General features: G+C 50.1%; 1 protein-coding gene across 2 annotated transcripts in view; it reads left to right on the top strand.

Moving 5' to 3' along the window:
* Positions 1 to 18,293, top strand: part of LOC6525089 (unconventional myosin-XV) — a 29,707-nt gene that overhangs the window by 5,706 nt on the left and 5,708 nt on the right. The window contains exons 2-3 of one of the 2 annotated variants that reach the window (XM_002100892.4): positions 2,107 to 2,424; positions 5,350 to 12,285. In XM_002100892.4, coding sequence (XP_002100928.2) covers positions 2,299 to 2,424; positions 5,350 to 12,285 — 7,062 coding nt within the window. In that variant the 5' untranslated portion in view covers positions 2,107 to 2,298. Of the gene's footprint in view, positions 1 to 2,106; positions 2,425 to 5,349; positions 12,286 to 15,455; positions 16,705 to 18,293 lie in introns of those variants that run through there. The other variant, XM_015190604.2, reaches the window with a different exon arrangement.

Here is an 18,293-nt window from a genome sequence, read left to right as displayed (position 1 = left end):
CAACTTCCGTTGCCAACGTGAAGTGCCCAACCCATGCCGCAAAAAGCTGGCTTCACTTATCCAACACTTAGTTGCAAATGAAATTCTTATGATTGTTATTCCACATCGTTGGATATTTGCTCATTGATTACGAACACACACAAACACACACACACACTGTCGCACAATCATGAGGCTGTTGTTGCTATTTTCGTTTGCTGCCGTTTTGGCTTGGCTGCTACCTTAGCATTAAACATGGACTGCAGGCAGCGACGTCTTAGCATTGGAATGCGGTCGAACCCGTAGCTAGCCAAGATTTTTGCTGGCTGCCTTAGTCATTGTTGTTGTGATTATTACACGGTAGAAAACATTAACTGAGAATCAATAATGTGGAATATAAATCGAGTGAGAACAAAAATATTGGGTTGCCTAGGATGGCGATTACTTTCTCATTTTGATATGATATTTTTGAATACTTACGAGTATTTCGCTGAGTGTATGGCATGTTGCCCCAAAAGCTCGACGGAAAGAGAGGGCTGGTGCGTACGTGTTGGCCTTATGAAGCGGCAAACTGAATGAAAATGTCTGACGAAGTGTCAGCCTCCCTCCAGCCATTTGGTCTCGAAAAACAAGTTCCTCCATTGACGCTGCTATTTCGTGAGCACTTGCCGGGCCAGTTGGCAGCACACAGATTCGTTACTGGGCCAGGCCCAAACTTCAATTCCAACTCCATGTCCAACTGCAATTCAAATCCACTTCCAGTTAACAAATCCAAATCCGATTGACTCACTTAAGCCACAACTGCATGAATCAATTCGAATCAAATCAAATCAAATCAATTTGCGACAACTTCTCTCTCTTTCTGCTGTCGTTGTTTTATTTTCATTTGATGTTTCTGTTGTTTTGGGCATAAATATTTATGTCTGTGTGTGCTAAAGGCATTTGCCGCAAATCAGGTGAAAGTTTTGCCTGAGAAAAGGCAAAGATAAAACAAAAGCAACAACAACAACCACAGCATAACATTCTTTCCCACTTTTTATTTCGGTCTTGCCGCATCTGCTTAATATTCTTTTGGCCAACCTACATATATACTCGGGGTTTTTTTGGGCGTTCGCATTTCATATTTTACGATATTGCTTTTTTGGAAATTTCTTAATGAACTTGAATGTTTCATGCTTCTTTCGCTGCCGTTCCCACTTTTTTGCTTTTTGGAAACGATCATAATTTTAAACGCATTCTGGCATATTAATTGCCTTTAATGGGATCTTGTTGAGGTTGGTTTCGATTGGCCAATTGTGCATGCGAGTCATGTTTGAGCATTTGGATTTTATTTAATATCGAAGTGCTTCTGGTATTATCATCAATTTGAAATAACAAAAAATACCTTTAACGCGCTCATTAAATATTAAAAATTTATTATTGTATCTGTCTAACTGACCTTGCTTTCACTAACTTGACTTCAATCGAAGAATTTTTCCATTCTGCTACATAAAGTTCATTTTGGTGCCTCTTAACTTTATATTACTTAGCATTGATGGTTATTGAAATCTGTGATTGGGATGTCCCTTCACTGCAGCTTCCAATTCGTGAATTTCCGACATGTTTTATTAATTCAGTTTGCTACCCTCGGATCTTTTGCAACGATGCAAACGTTGCTACTGTCATTGTTACCGCTTCACGATTTAGTTGTTTTTTCTTTTTCCTCCGCCGTTGCATTTCATTGCACCTCGGTCTCGGTTGGCAAACATTTCCACAGAGACAAATAAATAAAGAAAAAAAAAAATAAAACTAACATATATATTTATATACATTCACATAGATGCGAAGAAACGAAAAATCTGTACTTTCATTAATAAAGCGGCCTTCGCGTCATTGACTGCAAACAGTCACCGTTGCTCACGATCAAAATCCCCATCAAAATCACACCGATGGTGCTTTTGGATACAAGTCTGATAAGCCGCCTGGGCAACAATTTTATAATGCAAAAGAGCGAGGAATTTTTATAGAAAGGCGTCGTAATTGCACGAATTTTTGAATTTTTCTTTGCCGAGCGCATTAATTTTTGTGTGCCGAGAGAAAATTTGTAAAATGTACTTAGTTAATTTCCATTTCGCATTTTACTTACAGCAATGAATCAACCGGTTTGAAGACCACCATCCATTCCGCACTCCATTCCACTCCCAATCTCAGCGAGTTCAACACTATAGAGGAAGCCCAGGTGCAGAAGATCGGGAAAGTATCGTTTCCACACTGACCTGACCCACAGCCAGACGCGCAGGATAGTGAGTCCAGAGCAGAGAACGCCAACTCACCGGAGCCATGGACTGGGCCGAGGGTGATCTGGTCTGGTTCGATCCGGGCATGGGTCATCCCATTCCCGGCGAGATCCAGGAGGTGCATCGCGCTGCCCAGGTGATCGTTGTTCAGGCGCTCATCAAAGGCAAGGTGAGTCCAAGCTAGTAACTATAAATAACGATAAAATGTATAAGTTAGTTTATGATTTCTATTATATTTCAATGTATATTTTGTTTCTAAGAACCATTTCTCGCAGTGCATTTTCGCACCCTGCGTAAAAAGGTGCGATTTAGCAGCAACGTCTCGTTTTTGGTTCGGTTTCCGTAGCTTACTGTTTGAATTTTCAATTTGTTTTCGGTTTCGCCGTGGCCCATGAATGCTTTTCACTATTTTCACCCGACATGAACTGTTTGCCTGCCCGACTGTTTATATTTATTTATTTTCGGCTTTCATGAGCTGCCCTCGAGTGTTTAGCAGTTTGGTTTGCTTTTCGGTGTCTCGGAATTTATGGAATGTGCTCGCTTGGATTTATGTGCCGATTTGCTGTGGTGCAACCATGGAAATGCAAACGAAATACAAATACAGAGGCGGAACCTTTTGCCCAGTTGGATTTCTTTTTCGGCCATTGGCCATCGGCACGCGTGCTCACTGTACAGTGGACTGTACCACCTGTGCAATGCACCTAATTGCACCTGCCAGCGGCAGCGTTTCCTTTTTCCTTTCTGCCACTCGCTGCATTTATAAGATGTGGACCTGTGGAGCTGCTGAGATGCTGAGCTGGCGGTATCAAGATTGAGAACACACGGCAATTAGTCTCAAGTCGTCGACTGACAGCACAGTGGAGCAAAAGGCAGACTAACATCAAATTTATATAATCTCAACATACTGAGATTGTAAATAGCAACTCTACTAGCTGAATGGGTGTGCCAATGCCCAAGCACTCGACTTTTAGGTTTCTGTTAAATGTTAAAAGTGAAAATCACCTCTTTATTCGCAGATAAACATTTGGCAAATGACCGATTTCACTGTACAAAAATGCGCTTAGTTTGCAGCAGCAAAATGTTTATTTTATGTTTTAACGTACAAAACGAAAGCAAATGGGCACTCAAAAAGCATTCCGTGTGTTTTATTTTGCAAGTGGCTGGTGAAGAACTAGCTTTGCCGAAACCAAAACTTCCTGTATGCTTTTATTATTCTCCTTTTTACCAAATGTAATAATGTTGGCGCTTTGGACAGTGCTCGCCATTACATTTGGTCTAGCGGTCTTAGAATCAGAAAAACCTGCCACATGTGACGCGTATCCTGTTGCAACTGAGAACCAGTTGGTGGCACATGTGCTGCTCGGGATCGGCCACTGGGACCATGGGAATCCGCTTCTGAAGGCGTAATCGTGGAAGTAGATCAATTATCGTTCAGTGCATTTTGCTACCTGCAACGAAATCAACTGCTATTCCTTCTGTGAGATTTTTTACTGATTGTAGTGCAGCGAAGTCTGAAATAAATTAAATGTTGATTAAATACTTGCATTTATGTAGGTTTTTTTCAGTATCATGTAATATCGGAACTAGTTTTTCATTGGTAAAATAACTGTGTTAATTGTGATATTGATTTGATTTAACATTAAAAGTCGCAATTTGAAAGCTGAAAGATTCGATCTCTTTGAATATATTTGCTTCTAAATGGCATCTTCTTTAGATTCCACAGCTATGTTTGTATATGTTTTTTTAAAGCATACTTTTAGTTACCATTTGAAAAGCAATCCCTCAATCAATTGACACACATAATTTGGCTCAGTCATTGATACGCATGCCGCGATTGATGTGAATGGGCAAGTTGCCGAGGCGAATGCATTCTCAGCGATCCAAAGAAGATATTTCACGCCATTGTTTTGACCGGCTATCAGATGACAATATCCCCTGCCCCACACGAAGCTGCTGAAAACTGAAATCTTAAGAGTGAAGAGTGAAGACTGGAGGCTAAAGACTCGAAGAACGAAGACTGAAGACGTGCCCAAGAACCCATCAAGCCATCGAACTTGAACTGGTTGGGCCTCGCCGCTCTCGGGGAGAAAGTCCCACACACTGACTGGATGCCTAATTGAATGGCGATCGAAGACTGCATCAATATCAATGCGATCGGGTGTCTTCTTTCTTTCTCTCCTTTCTTTGCTTTCTTTGCTTTCTTTGCTTTCTTTGCTCTTCTCTTCTCCTCTGCTCCTCCTCCTCCTCCCTCCACATGCGTGTTATTATTTTTTTGTGGCGTTCTGGTGGCCCACACTACCAAGTAGTAGTCGGTAGCTAACAGGAGTGTCATCTGGTCTGGCCGGGTTCGAACTGATCCGGTCTAGTATATGCCATGCAACCCATACCCATACCCATACCCATTCCCCATAGCCATAGTGGAAACCATACTGAAACCCCCATCTTGCAACGTTTTGAAAGAACGTGTTTGGATGCAGCGAAAACCGTTTTAGAAACGTTTGGGGAAATTGTGGCAATGAAGCCGCCAGATTCCGATTCCTTTCAGTTGCATTCGAGACCTCGGCCACAAACAAACGTCTTTTGTGTTACTAGTTCTTGATCTCTTAATCTCGCCGTGGATTCGGGTTTTGGGCCTACTTTGTTTTTGGCCCAGCTACGAGTTCGCTGGGGCATCTGTGGGAGTTGAGACTTGTGGAGTGGGGCTCTTTGATAGATGCGCATCGTACGGTTCCATTTGGAGCCGTGGCAACGCGGCGGCGGAGGATCGGTGACTCCCAGTCCTGCCCAGTCGCCCTCGCTGGCGCTCCTCTCGCCGCACGTCCTGCGTCGTCAGCGTCCCGCGAGTCTCGAGGATTTCGAGGATCTGGCCAATCTACCCAATCTGTCGGCCAAACATCCGGCTCTGCCCGCCAGCCGCCTGCGACGCCTCAAGTGCCGATATCCCCAAGTGGTCAAGCGACTGTCCACGCTCTGCAGCGATGTGATAGCACGCCATGTGAGCAATGTGTTCCATGTAGTTGCCTTAGAGGATTTGCCCCCCCTTGTGATTCTCCCTAATATTCCTTCACTTATGTTTTTAATTCTTTCATTGCAGCCACAAACATTCGCCCTGCAGCCGGGAGAGGGCAGTCTGCGTGCTCGCCAGGATCTGGGCAGCAGCGGGGTGGAGGACATGACCCTGCTGGACGATCTGCACGAGGCGTCGCTGCTGTGGAACCTTCGCCTGCGTTACGACAAGGGTCTGATCTACACATTCGCCGGCAGCATCCTGATCGCGGTGAATCCCTACAAGATGTTCCCCGATGCCTATGGCCTGGAGGTGGCCAAGCAGTATGCCGGCCGACCACTGGGATCCCTGCCGCCGCATCTGTTCGCCATCGGAGCAGCTGCACATGCAGCATTACCATCGCCCCAGGTGGTGGTCATCTCCGGAGAGAGTGGCTCCGGCAAAACGGAGTCCACGAAGCTGGTGATGCAGTATCTGGCGGCCGTGGTGCCCGGCGGTGGATCCGCCTCAGCCGTCATCACCGAGCAGATCCTGGAGGCGGCACCGCTGCTGGAGGCCTTTGGCAATGCCCGCACCGCCCGGAACGACAATAGTTCGCGGTTTGGCAAGTATCTGGAGGTGTACTTCAAGAGTGGCGCCATCGTGGGCGCCAAGATTACGCAGTACCTGCTGGAGAAGTCGCGTATCGTTACGCAGGCGCCGGGCGAACGCAACTACCACGTGTTCTACGAACTCCTTGGCGGACTCTCCGAAACGGAGCGATCCAAGTACGGCCTGCTGGAGGCGGACAAGTACTTCTATCTGAACCAGGGCGCCACCGACTGTGCCAGTGGTCGCGTGGACTGGGAGTCGCTGCAGGGAGCCATGCAGGTTCTTGGCGTCTCCGAGGGCGAACGCGAGGGCATCGTACGCGTCCTGGCTGCAGTTCTTCATCTGGGCAATGTCTACTTCCATCGCCGGCAATTGCGGCACGGACAGGAGGGCGTGGAAGTTGGTTCCGATGCCGAGATCAAGTGGGCCGCCCACCTGCTGCACATCAGTGCCGAGGGACTGCATCGGGCATTGACCAGTCGCACCACCGAAGCACGAGCGGAGCGACTGCATACACCACTTGGCATCGATCAGGCGCTGGATGCTCGAGATGCCTTCGCCAAGGCTCTCTATGCGGGACTCTTCAACTGGCTGGTCTCCAGGATCAACTCGATTGTGCAGAAGGGCGGCACCCACGATGCCCATCGCATCAGCATCCTGGACATCTTTGGGTTCGAGGACTTGGCAGAGAACAGCTTCGAGCAGCTGTGCATCAACTATGCGAACGAGAATCTACAGTTGTACTTCAATAAGCATGTCTTCAAGCTGGAGCAGGCGGAGTATGCACGCGAGCGTCTGGAGTGGACACCGCTGGCCTGGGACGATAATCTGCCGGTGATTCATCTGCTGGCCAAGAAACCGGTGGGCATTTGCCATTTGCTAGACGACGAGTCCAATTTCCCGCGTGCCACCGATCTGAGTTTCCTCGAGAAGTGCCACTACAATCATGCGCTCAGCGAGCTATACGCTCGTCCGCGGATCGGTGCCCAGGAGTTTGGCGTGACCCACTATGCGGGCCAGGTGTGGTACTGCGTGGACGGCTTCCTGGACAAGAATCGCGATGCGCTGCGTGGTGATGTCCTGGAGCTATTGGCCTCCAGCCGTTTGCCCCTGGTGGGCGAGGTGACCAAGCAGCTTCGGGCGCAGAGAGACGCCGGTAAAACTCTGCCAAAGGGCAGCAATGGTAGATTCGTCACGATGAAGCCGCGTACACCAACGGTGGCAGCCAGATTTGCGGACTCACTGCAGCAGCTGCTCCAATCGATGGGCAGGTGTCATCCGTGGTTCGTGCGTTGCATCAAGCCGAATCAGGAGAAGCACGCCCTACGCATGGACATGCCGTGTGTGCTGCAGCAACTTCGTTACTTGGGCATGCTGGACACCATTCAGATCCGGCAGCGTGGCTATCCGGTGCGTTTGCGCTTCCAGCACTTTGTCGAGCGCTATCGCCATCTGCTGCCATCGCCGCTGGCCAGAGGCACACCCTACCGGGAGCTGTGCCGCGCTCTACTCGAGGCCATGCCGCGCACTGGTGTGGAAGGTCCGGATTATCAGCTGGGCGCCACAAGGGTTTTCCTGCGCGAGGCACTGCATCGGGCACTGGAAAGCGGACGCACAGAGCGTCTGCGCCGGGCGGCGGTCAGTGTCCAGCGGCATGTGCGTGGCATGCTGGTCCGCCGGCAATTGGCGCGTCGCCAGGTGGCCGCCACCCGTCTCCAGGCCCGTTGGCGAGGCCAGAGGGAACAGCAACGCTACGAGCGCCTTCGCAAGGGAGCACTCACTGCCCAGCGCTTGTGGCGCGGACGTCAGGCCAGGCGGAGGGTCCAGCAGCTGCGTTCCGATCACCGACGACGGCAGGAGGCGCGGGAGGCAGCGCAGCGAGCTCGCGAGGCACGGGAGGCCAAGCAGGCGGTACTGGAGAGAAGCCAACTGAGCTACCTGGACATACCAGCCGAATTGGCATTCATCTACTCCAAACTGCAGGGCTGGTCACCGCCGCACGGTGATCGCCACCTGGTCAAGGTACTGGGCACAGTGCCCGGTCCACCATCGTCGGCAGTGCAGCTACCCGAGGACTTGGGTCAGTTCTCCTTTGGCAAATTCAGCAGCGTCTACTGCAATGGACTGAGATTGCAGCCGCGCAGGGAGCCCATCACTGCTCCCCTGCTGACCAGAGCTGCGTCGCGGGATCAGGACTTCCAGGATGCACTGGCCGTGTTCAAGCTTATACTTCGCTGGAGCAACGATAAGGCGCTGGAAGGCGCCAAGGAAAAGCTATTGGCCGACTACATTGTGCACAAGGCGTTGAGCTCCAGAGGATTGCGGGATGAGATCCTGGTGCAGTTGTGCAATCAAGTGCACGGCCTGCCGTCCAATTCGACAGAGGCCACACGACTGTGGCAACTTCTGGGCCAGTGTCTGTGCTGCTTCCAGCCCAGTGCTGCCTTCAGCAAGTATCTGATGCGATTCGTGGACGACGAGGCTCCAGAGTCACTGCGTCCGCTTCTACTGCGCCAGTTGCTCCGCCAGCAGGGCGGTGGATCGTCCAGCGGCGCCATGAGTGGTGGCGCCTGTCGCAGCTTTGTGCCCGCCTGGCTGGAGTGGCGTGCCTGGACCAGGGGATGCGACATGGCCCTACCACTTACACTGCCGGATGAGGCCAGTCAAACGGTGGCCGTCGACTCGTGGACCAGTTGCGAGGAGGCGGCAGCCTTGGCTGTTTCATCTTTGGGCGTGGCCAGTCGTGGCTGGACCCTGGTGCTGGATGATGGCCAGCAGCTCACTGATAGCTGTGGCCTGGACTACGTAATGGATTTGATTGCCGAGAAGGAGCTGTGTCCCGCTTTTCCCGCTCCCAGAAGTGATCTATTGCGTTCCGGCGCCAAGTTCGCCAGAACCACGCTGCCGGATGCGGTTAAACGTCCAGCGGTTCCGCCACCAGCTCCACCCACATCCAGTGGCAAGGAGGATGTGACGCGGGAGCGAAGAAGCAGCCGGGAGCTGCTCTCCAGAAGCTCGGCGCTTAATGAGCGCTATTTTGAACGTGAGCCCAGTCCAGGACCGGGTCAGGGACCGAGTCCCAGTCAGGCCAAGTCCCGTTCCAAGTCACTGGACGACCTGCTTGCCGGGGATATTGTACCCGTGCCAACGGATTGCGATTCCCAGGAGCCGCTGCACACACTGGGTCTCTCGGAGAGTCGCCTCAACGATCGCTATCACTCGGCGGAGCGACTGGCTCCGGTTGGCAAGGACACGGGTCCTCGTTACCAGAAGTCCCAGCACGCAGGACGCCGATCCCACGCTGCCTCGCATGGCTCGCACTCCAGTAAATATGCGGACAAGGCCGAGTACGCCACCAGATCCTCGGCCATGTCGGACACCAGTGAGGCGCCCTCCCTGGCCTCCCATGTGAGGAGGGTGAGGGTACCATCGCAAGCATCGGATGTGGATCAGTTCCTGGACGACCTGTTTAGTCCAGTGCTGGACGGCTCCCTGGATGAGCTGTCCGATGCCAGATCCTTGGCAGCGAGCATCCGAGGCGGCTGCTATGAGCTGGAGAATGAAGTGGAATCGGAGATTGATATTGATGACTTGGATGACTACATCAACGATATATTCCAACCGTTACCACTGGTTGAGAACTTGGAGCAGCTGACCAGCAAGGACCAGTTGGCGCTTATCATTAAGGGTGGAGCAACGGCCAGTAGTCCCGAGCAGAGGGATGAGGAATCGGAAATCGAGGATCTAGATGATTACATCAATGAGCTCTTCGAGCCCATTCCAGTGGCCGAGGGACTGGACAAGCTGACCAGCAAGGAGCAGCTAGCAGTGAGCATCCGTGGGGGCGGCAGCACGGACAGCAATGGAGCCGATCCGCTGCTCCACCAGCTGATGCAGCTACCCGGCGAGACGGAGTCGGGTCCGGCGCTCTATCAGCAGCAGGTGCAGCGCGCCTTCCTGCAGTCTGCCATGGCCCAGAATCTGCAGATCCAGCAGCAGCTGCTGGCCCAGAACCAGGCTCTCCAGACCCTGCTCAGTCAGCAGGCGGCAGCGGCGGCGGCCAATAACTCCACCTCGCCGCCACCGGCTCCTCCGATCTTGAGCAGCCTGTCCATCTCGCCACCGCCACCGCAGTCTCCCATGCGCATGAAGGCCACCCGGAGTAGTTTGGTAGTGATGGAGTCATTGCAACCACCGCCACCACCACCACCGCCGCCAATGCCGCCGCCGCTGGAGTGCAAGGATCCCTCGGAGACGCGACACTTCCTGGATCCCTACGGCCGGGCCAAGACCGTGCGGATCGGCAAGTGGCGCTGGCCACCGCCTCAGGATGAGCCCCAGTTCCAGACCGAGGAGGACTTCTTTGCCTTCAAGATGCGCCAGCATCAGCGCAAGACGACGCCACAGGCTCAGCATCACCAGATGTCCAGCAATGGCGGCATGCTGGAGTCGGCTCCTGGAGCACGTGGTGCCTCGGCCACGGCCATCGAGTGGGAGGAGTTCGAGATCGAGAGTCCCACACCGCCGCCCATGAGTGGCCAGCTAATGAGGAGCAGCATCCGACTGGAGACCACCACGACGACGACGACGTCGGCGGTGAATAACCGGGACAGAGACCGCGATGCCCAGGATGCGGGACAGCCGATGCAGAGTGTGGTCACCACTAAGCTGGCCAAGAAGAGCTTCGAGATCGGAGCGGATCGTCCGCCGCCGGGCAGTGTGGGCAAGCTCAAGCTCAGTTCCGAGATGCGTCAGCGGTTGGAGCAGGTAACAGCCGGCCACTCGGTGAGATCGACCGTATCCACCAAGTCGGAGCAAAGAGCACCGGCCAAGCTGGAGGACACGCGCAAGCTAATGCTGCAGCAGCAGCTGGGTGGACTCTTTGCCAGCGTGTCTGGTGGAAATGCTGGTCCCGGTGGAGCAGTCGATTCCCATGCAACGGTGCGCACACAGATCGAGCGGATGGAGGGCAAGCTGTCGCCGCCACCAGCTCCGCCGTCGGGCGGCTGGCCAGGTGTGCTGCTGCCACCGGCGCCAAGTGTGCCGGCACCGCCGCCACCTATCCGACCGCCCAGCATGGCGCCACCCGCACCGCCGCCAGCGCCGCAGAGTCCGCCGACGGCTAGGAGTCCGGAGCCGGAACCCGACTATCGCAGCTCGAGCAGTCAGGTGGTCAAGGAGCATGTGCCCGCCTTTATACAGCGCCAGGAGCGCGACACATTCGGTGCAGTGCGTCCGCAGCAGATGATCAGCAGCCATCACCTGCATCTGGAGGATCACTCGGCCTCCTCCTCGCCGGCGGTGGCTGCCTGGGAGCAGGCGGAACGGGAGAGATCCCGCAGCCGGAGCAGGAGTCGCGATCGCGAGGATTACTCCGAGTCGGTGTGGGATAGGGCGGAAGTGGAGGGACCCGCCTCCGGAAGTGGCAGTGAAAAGGAGCGCGAGAAGCGGGAGCGCGAACGCGAACGTCTCTACGAGATCCGTCAGGTGGAGCGGGAGCGGGAAAGCCATAAGGTCTACCAGCCGGCGCCGCCGCGTGTGATCCAGGCCAGCATGGACACCACCGGCGGGCATCGCAGGGAGGACCGCGCCGGCGGACTGGCCACCTTCCGCACCCACATGGCCCAGAAGTACGAGCACGAGCGGAAGCGCAAGAGCTCGGCCAGCTCCGGAATGCGCGAGGAGCTGGACTCGATGCACATGACCACGCCGCCGCCCGTTATTGTGCCGGCACCGGTGCCGCCGCCCTCGTCGAGCAGCCCGGGATTGGGTGTGGTCTCCGGCGTGCTGATGGGATCGGGCTCGGGGGGCAGCAGTGCCTGCCTGACCTACAACCGGGTGCCGTGGAAGTTGCGCGTGCGCAAGGAGGTCTTCCAGCCACACGAGCCCATCGGTCCGCCGGTGGCGCTGGACCTGCTCTTTGCCCAGGTGCTGGGCGACGTCTTCGGGGTGACGCCCTGCCTGAGGATAACGCCGCAGGAGAAGAGCTCCGCCCTGAACATGCTGCACGGCCATGGCGTGAGTGTGGACACGCTCTCCAATCGCAATGGATCGGGAGCTGGCGGCGGAGTTGGAGGTGGAGGAGGAAATGGTGGACAGGTGCGTGCCCTGGTCAAGCGGCATCTGGTGGACATGGCACGCGATTGGCCCCTGTATTTTGCACGACTGTTCGCCGTACAAGGAGCACCGCTCTATCCGGATGTCAGCATCATGGGCGTCTCGCACAGTGGACTCTACCTGGCTCGTCGCGATGCCGACTACCTGATCGTGGTGCAGGCCATCTCCTTTGGCGAGATCCAGAGCGCAGTCACCCTGCCGCGTCCCGCTGCACTGCAGCTCAATCTTAGGAATGGAAAGCACCTGGCACTCCATGCAGCCCGCGCCGCCGCCATCCAATCGATGGTCACCAGTTTTGTCCAGGAGTTCCGCAAGGTGAGTGCCATTTATTATTACTTATTTATTTATTTATTTATTTATTTATTTATTTATTTATTTATTTATTTATTTATTTGGTCTTACTTAAACATCTGTAAGTTATTTTGTGGCTTGTATTATTTGCTTTTTGCCAACCAAAAGTATGCAAGAAAAATTTCCTAAGAAATCAGAAGTAAAAAAGCATTCAAAGCTCGCAAGTTTGAATGTTTGAAAGTTAGGAAGCTAGAATCATATTTGCTGATACAAACGATGTATATTGAATATTAATATATGAATATATTTATATATTTTTTATAGACATAAGTTCTATTATTTGATGCTAATTAATTTCAACAGATATGTTGTCATTGATATTTGTTGATAGATCACAGAATTAGTGTCTTGCACCAATTGCAAATTTTGGCATAGCAATTATTTTGTATAGCAATTATTTTGTATGCCACTTTAGCACACGTAAATAGAAAAATAATTGCATTAATTGCGTGAATAATTGCAGGCATCGGTCATTATAACGTGGCCTTAATGAAACTGCTAATGTTTTTACGGCCTCAAGATAATAATACGGCAGCTGGCCAATTTCAAAGTGTTATTTTTATATCGCGCAGCCACAAAAGCTGTAATATCACCTCAAGCAGAAAAACGATTGACTTTGCTGATCAGCATTGCATTAAGGTATTATGCCTTTAAGTGCTATTATTTTTGCAATAGGTTTTGAACCAGATTTTTAGAAATAAGCTATGTTTTAAATGTAAAAGCTCAAAGGATCTACTGGGCTTCAAAACTGGTAAACCTTTCAGATGTTTCAATTGAGCTATGTCCTTGGTCGTTTGGTCTTTGTGATAGAAACACTTTTGTTTGGGAAGTTAACTGGCCTGGAGTTTCTTTTCGGCCTTAAAGCTCAGTGGGTTTCAGTGGGTCTCAGTGGGTCTCAGTGGGTCTCAGTGGGTCTCAGTGGCTCCGGCGAGATTCCAGCGCCATATAAGCATCATCTGCGCATGGTTGATATTCATAGTTGGCGCACGTCCATCAGTCGAATGGAGCTGAAGTGCAGTGCCTACTTTTGTTTTCTCTTTTTGTTTGACACTTGAAACGGGTATGCACTTTTCGCCAATCGAAGCTAAAGGAGATGCGTTGGTAAGCAATTTTCCCATTTCTTTATAAATATTTGACGAAATCATTAATTAGGCCTCCGATTGAAACGTTTATTTAAAGTGAAATTTGTGTGTGCATTTTAAATTAAATAAAGCAAGGTTATGGCACTTAAAACCGCTTTAGACATTCTAAAATCTAAAATGCTAAGTTAGGAACTAAACTTTCTTTAATCATAGTTCCCCAGGGTATTTCCGCTACGCGTTGTGCATTCAGATTTTGTTTGATCAACAAAATGTTTTCCATTTTCCCCCATTTTTCCTCTTCAGCTCTTTGCTGTTTGCATTTTGCCGTTTGAAGTTGTTTCTTAATTCAATTCATTTTATGCGTGAAAACTCGTTAAACGCCAGTCAGACTGACCCATCTGACCAAACTGAGTGGCAGATGTGGAGAGCAGTTTGGAGTGGCCAAAGAGCAGTTAGCAATGGGAATCGCAGCCGGAGAAAGACTTTCCCGCTCTTTCTCCACTGGGGCTTTACGCTCGAGAGCCAAGAGATTTCCGTTTTCACTCCGCTCAGTTGGTCTTGGTCTTGGTCTTGGTTTTAGCTGGTTTTTGGCTTAAAGCCGCTCTGTGCGGCTCTCTGTTCTGCTCGGCTGCGAGTGAAATGGCCAGTTGGCTCTTCTCCATTTTGACCAGATTGCATTGGCCAGTTTCAGCCAAGTCGGTTTTCAGTTTTCAGTTTTCAGTTTTTAGCTTTTAGTTTCCAGTCGTTAGTTGTTACGAATGTGCGGTAACGGCACCACGCAGCGCGCTCTCTTGTCGAATTCTTTTGGTCTTTTTGCCGTTTTGCCGCCTTCGATTTGACCAAGTTTAAGCATCGATAGCTTCATCTTTTTATTTTTTATCTGTGCTCTGTGGTGCTAAAATGCCTTTCCTATGGGCCAATACAAAACAAAGCTGGCCCGGACTGACCCAGAAAATATCGTAAACAAATGTATGACTACAAATCAAGTGGTTTCGATTGAATGGCCCTAACTGAGCTATAGATTAGCCACCGAATTTCTGTGCGAGCAGTTTGAAAAAGTGTCAAAAAGATAACAAGCAATGCGTTTGGAGAAAAGCACTTTCCATTACCATTTTCCAAAAAGTTTGTTTTCAAATTGTTAGCGAACTGTGGCTAAAAAGTCAGTGAAATCGGAGGAGTAGAGCAGGGTTAACTGATTGATGTTAATTATTTGTGACATACAACAATAATAATCTCAGTATTGCATTGTTTCAATCATAATAAGATCACTTTCAATTTGCTGGATGCATTATTAAATTCGTTTCTAATCACCATTCAATTTAGTTAGTTGCCAAATCATATACATACTCGTGTGTAATTCATATAGAGGCCGTGTAGTAATACCAAAATACTGGATGACTGTATCGAAATGCACTCACATTGTCCATCCCATGGCTTGTTATTATAATGGTTACTTCATACCGATCGTAGATTGGCAAACAATTTGCCCAACCATCCGTGCTGGCTAAAAAAACGCGCAACTCAGCATTGATTCCAATTATATGGCCATATTTTCAAACTGCCCCTACAGAGATAACAAAAATATATACAAAAAATAAATAAAAAAAAAAATAAAAAAACGGAGGCGACGATCGGTGGATTTTCGCCAGTCCATCAAGTGGAAAGACAAACTGCAAATGGCAAATTAAAATAAATTGTGGCAGAGAGGCGTAAAAAAATAACAAGAAAAAGTAACAAATACGGCACGCATTTAACTGCATTGCCAATTTCCACACATCCAATGAGAAAATACAAATAGAAATACAAAAAACTACAAACTACCAACTGCCAACTACCAACTACAACCCAATAGCAGGAAAATCGCTTGATGTGTGTGTCCGACCATCGAATCCATTCCATTCAACACTCATTGTGCGGGAAACGCTGGACGCAGCAGCTCGCTTTTCATTTTTCGCCGTTCGACGTCGCGTTTTCCTCGATTTTTTTTCTGTTTCTGTTTTTCTTGTTTTTTGTTGTTGCTGGTTTGTTTGCACGAACCGCTGTGCAAACAATATATATCTGAGCATTCGCCATGGTGGAATAGAGCCTGCAGGCCGTCCATCACAATGCATTTCACTGCATACTTTCACTGAGACGACGGCCTTATGGCAATGGTCGTGACTGTAGCCGCCGCCACCTGATCCTGTCTACCTCGGAGTTTGCCAAGCGTTTGCCAAGGATGTCGCAGAGCGTGCGGGCCACCAAATCCTCCGCCTGCCAGGCGGTACAGCTGACCTCCGGTGGCGGAAGTGTGCCGCACAAGTTCAGCAGCATTGTCAACAAGGTGGAGTCGCTGATCAGCAAAATGCACCACGACAAGGTGAACAACTTTAAGTTGCTGCAGCAGCAGGGTCAGCAGCAGGGTCAGCAGCAGGATCAGGATCCGAATCGTGATAGGGATAGAGATCGAGATCGAGGAGCCCAAGATGATGGCGAACCGGAGTGCAAGTGCGCCTCTCTGGACTCCCTGAACAACCTGACGGATGAGGAGCACGAGATGCTCTATACGGACTCGGATGATGCGGAAATAGCCCACATCACGGGCACCACAGCGGCCCAGGTGCACCATGCCCAAATGCAGATGCAGTCGCTCCACCAGCAGCAGCATCAGCAGCAGCAGCAGCAGCACATCCGACGCAGTGATCTCGACCAGCTGACCAACGAGAGTATTCGGGAGCTGAATGAACAGTGCTGCGCATCGATGGGAATGCACGAGAATGGCGGGGATCCGTGCGGATCCGGTTCTGGCGGGGATCTCGGAATGGCCAACGACAATGCGTGGAGCGTTGAGGAGGACATCGTGTACAAGTGCTGCACCACCGCCACCCTCACATCCAACTCCTCCGCCGGCAGTCTGTGCGAACAGTGCTGCCTGGAGGAGCAGCTCAACTTCAAGATGCAAATGAGCCAAAGAGATGACAACAACAACGACGAGGAGCAGGAGATGCCACCCATGGAGGCCCACCATCCCAGTTCCAGCAGTGCCAGCTGCTCACCTGCTCCGGTCTCGGTTGCTCCAGCTTCTGGTTCTGGTCCTGCTCCCTCTCCCATTACCACCTCCAATTTGATGGCCTTCCAAGGCGGTAACAATCCGTTGGCATCCACGGCTCTGCTAATCCCGGTTGGAAACAAGACGCGGCGGGTGAGCAATGCTAGTAGTGGATCCGTCAGCCGCATGGAGACCATTCTCGAGGAGCCAACGGAGTCGAAGATCTCGGTGAAGGAGATCCTGGCGCGGTTCGAGACCATGAACTCCAATGAGGTAACATTTTCAGCATTTAAGATACAAGGATACTTCAAGATACTATTGCATTCAATCCTTTTGGTACTTTAAATTCTAAAGAGCATTCAATTGCCTCACAATTTCTTCGAAATCTTTTCATTCATTGATGCTCAAACTGTTTAAACTGCATTGGTTAAATACAATTTTTCCCCGATCTCGGAGGTAACAACAAACGAGAAGTTAATCAAATCAAATACGAATGCTTTTCAGCCGAAAAAAGACCACAAATCATGGGCCCGTTTTCAAAGCTATGGTGATGCAGGGAATCGGGGTGTGAGATGAATGATCGCGGTGCTCAAGTCTAACGGTGTTATTAAGTCGACACATAATCGCATTATTAGCGTGGCCAGACACTCCGTCCCTCGGTCCACAAGACAATCTTAAACCCACCAACCAACCAACCCATCAGCCCACTGAGAGCAGCCTCTTACATCACGAACCTCATTGCTGGGCAACCTGGTTGGTGGGCTAATTAGTGGGTAAAGTGGTGATCTCGGGTCTCGGGTTCCGATTATATAAGAGTGATATGTACATTGAAGTCGGGGTCTCCGCATCATGGCAGGCAGTATGTCAACATGACTAGTGGGCCACAATGAAGTAGGGAAATCATTTTCGGGCACTTATTGAATTTCCCAATGGATCAGCAGTCTGATCTTTCTTTTTCTCTGGTTTTAGTTTATAGGTTTAATATTGTAGTTAGATCTAGTACGGGATCCTATATGATAATTTATGCAATTATGTTGGTTATTATTCAGTTCAAGGACTAAAGATACATTCAAGTTATCTCAACTTGCAGGCATTGGTTAGACTTATAAATAGTGAATGTTTCCAAGTCTCCGTTTCGCTGAACAGTGGCTTTAATGAATCCGCTGATTGCGTTTAATCGATCTTGTCCAACTGAAAGAGGCAGAATTGAGTTGGGATTTAATGTGTTGTGATGTGATGTGATGTGATGTGTGATGTGCGTATTGCACGTTCTAAATTCCCTGGCGAACTTTCTTGCCCCCGGAAAATGAAGAGCGTGCTGGATCAAAAAGATGCCATCACGTTTATAGTTCGGGTTCGATGACCACTCGGTGTGCGATCCATAAAAACACAAGATTAAAGACAATGAGAACTGCTGAATGGGAATGAGATGGGTTGGTTGGATGGTTAGATGGATGGTGACCCACAAAGATGCAGGCTGTGCGATAGTACAATATGGGTTATTACGCTTCTATCCGTGCGCCATGAAAAAACAGCATTATAATTTAACTGTAATTTGATTTCAATAATTTAATTACACTCTTTTCGTGTGTGTGATTTTTTTTTGTTTTTTTGTTTGTGCGTCTTTATTGCTTTCGAGCTTCCCCAATAGTAAATTACTTTAATTTCTTTCGACCGTCCGCCGTAAATCCATCCAAAACGGACGGACAACTGGCATTAATTTCGAATTTTTAATTAACTGAAGCTCGGGCAAAACAAAAGAAATACCGAGGCACATACGATTCGTATGAAATTCGTATGAAATAACACAAAACCCAGCCAGCCAAAAAGAAAGTTTTAGCGGTCACTTAGAAATTACACTC

Source organism: Drosophila yakuba, chromosome X (genome assembly GCF_016746365.2).
Source record: "Drosophila yakuba strain Tai18E2 chromosome X, Prin_Dyak_Tai18E2_2.1, whole genome shotgun sequence".
NCBI lineage: Eukaryota > Metazoa > Arthropoda > Insecta > Diptera > Drosophilidae > Drosophila > Drosophila yakuba.
This window is presented reverse-complemented; position numbering and strand designations above follow the sequence as displayed.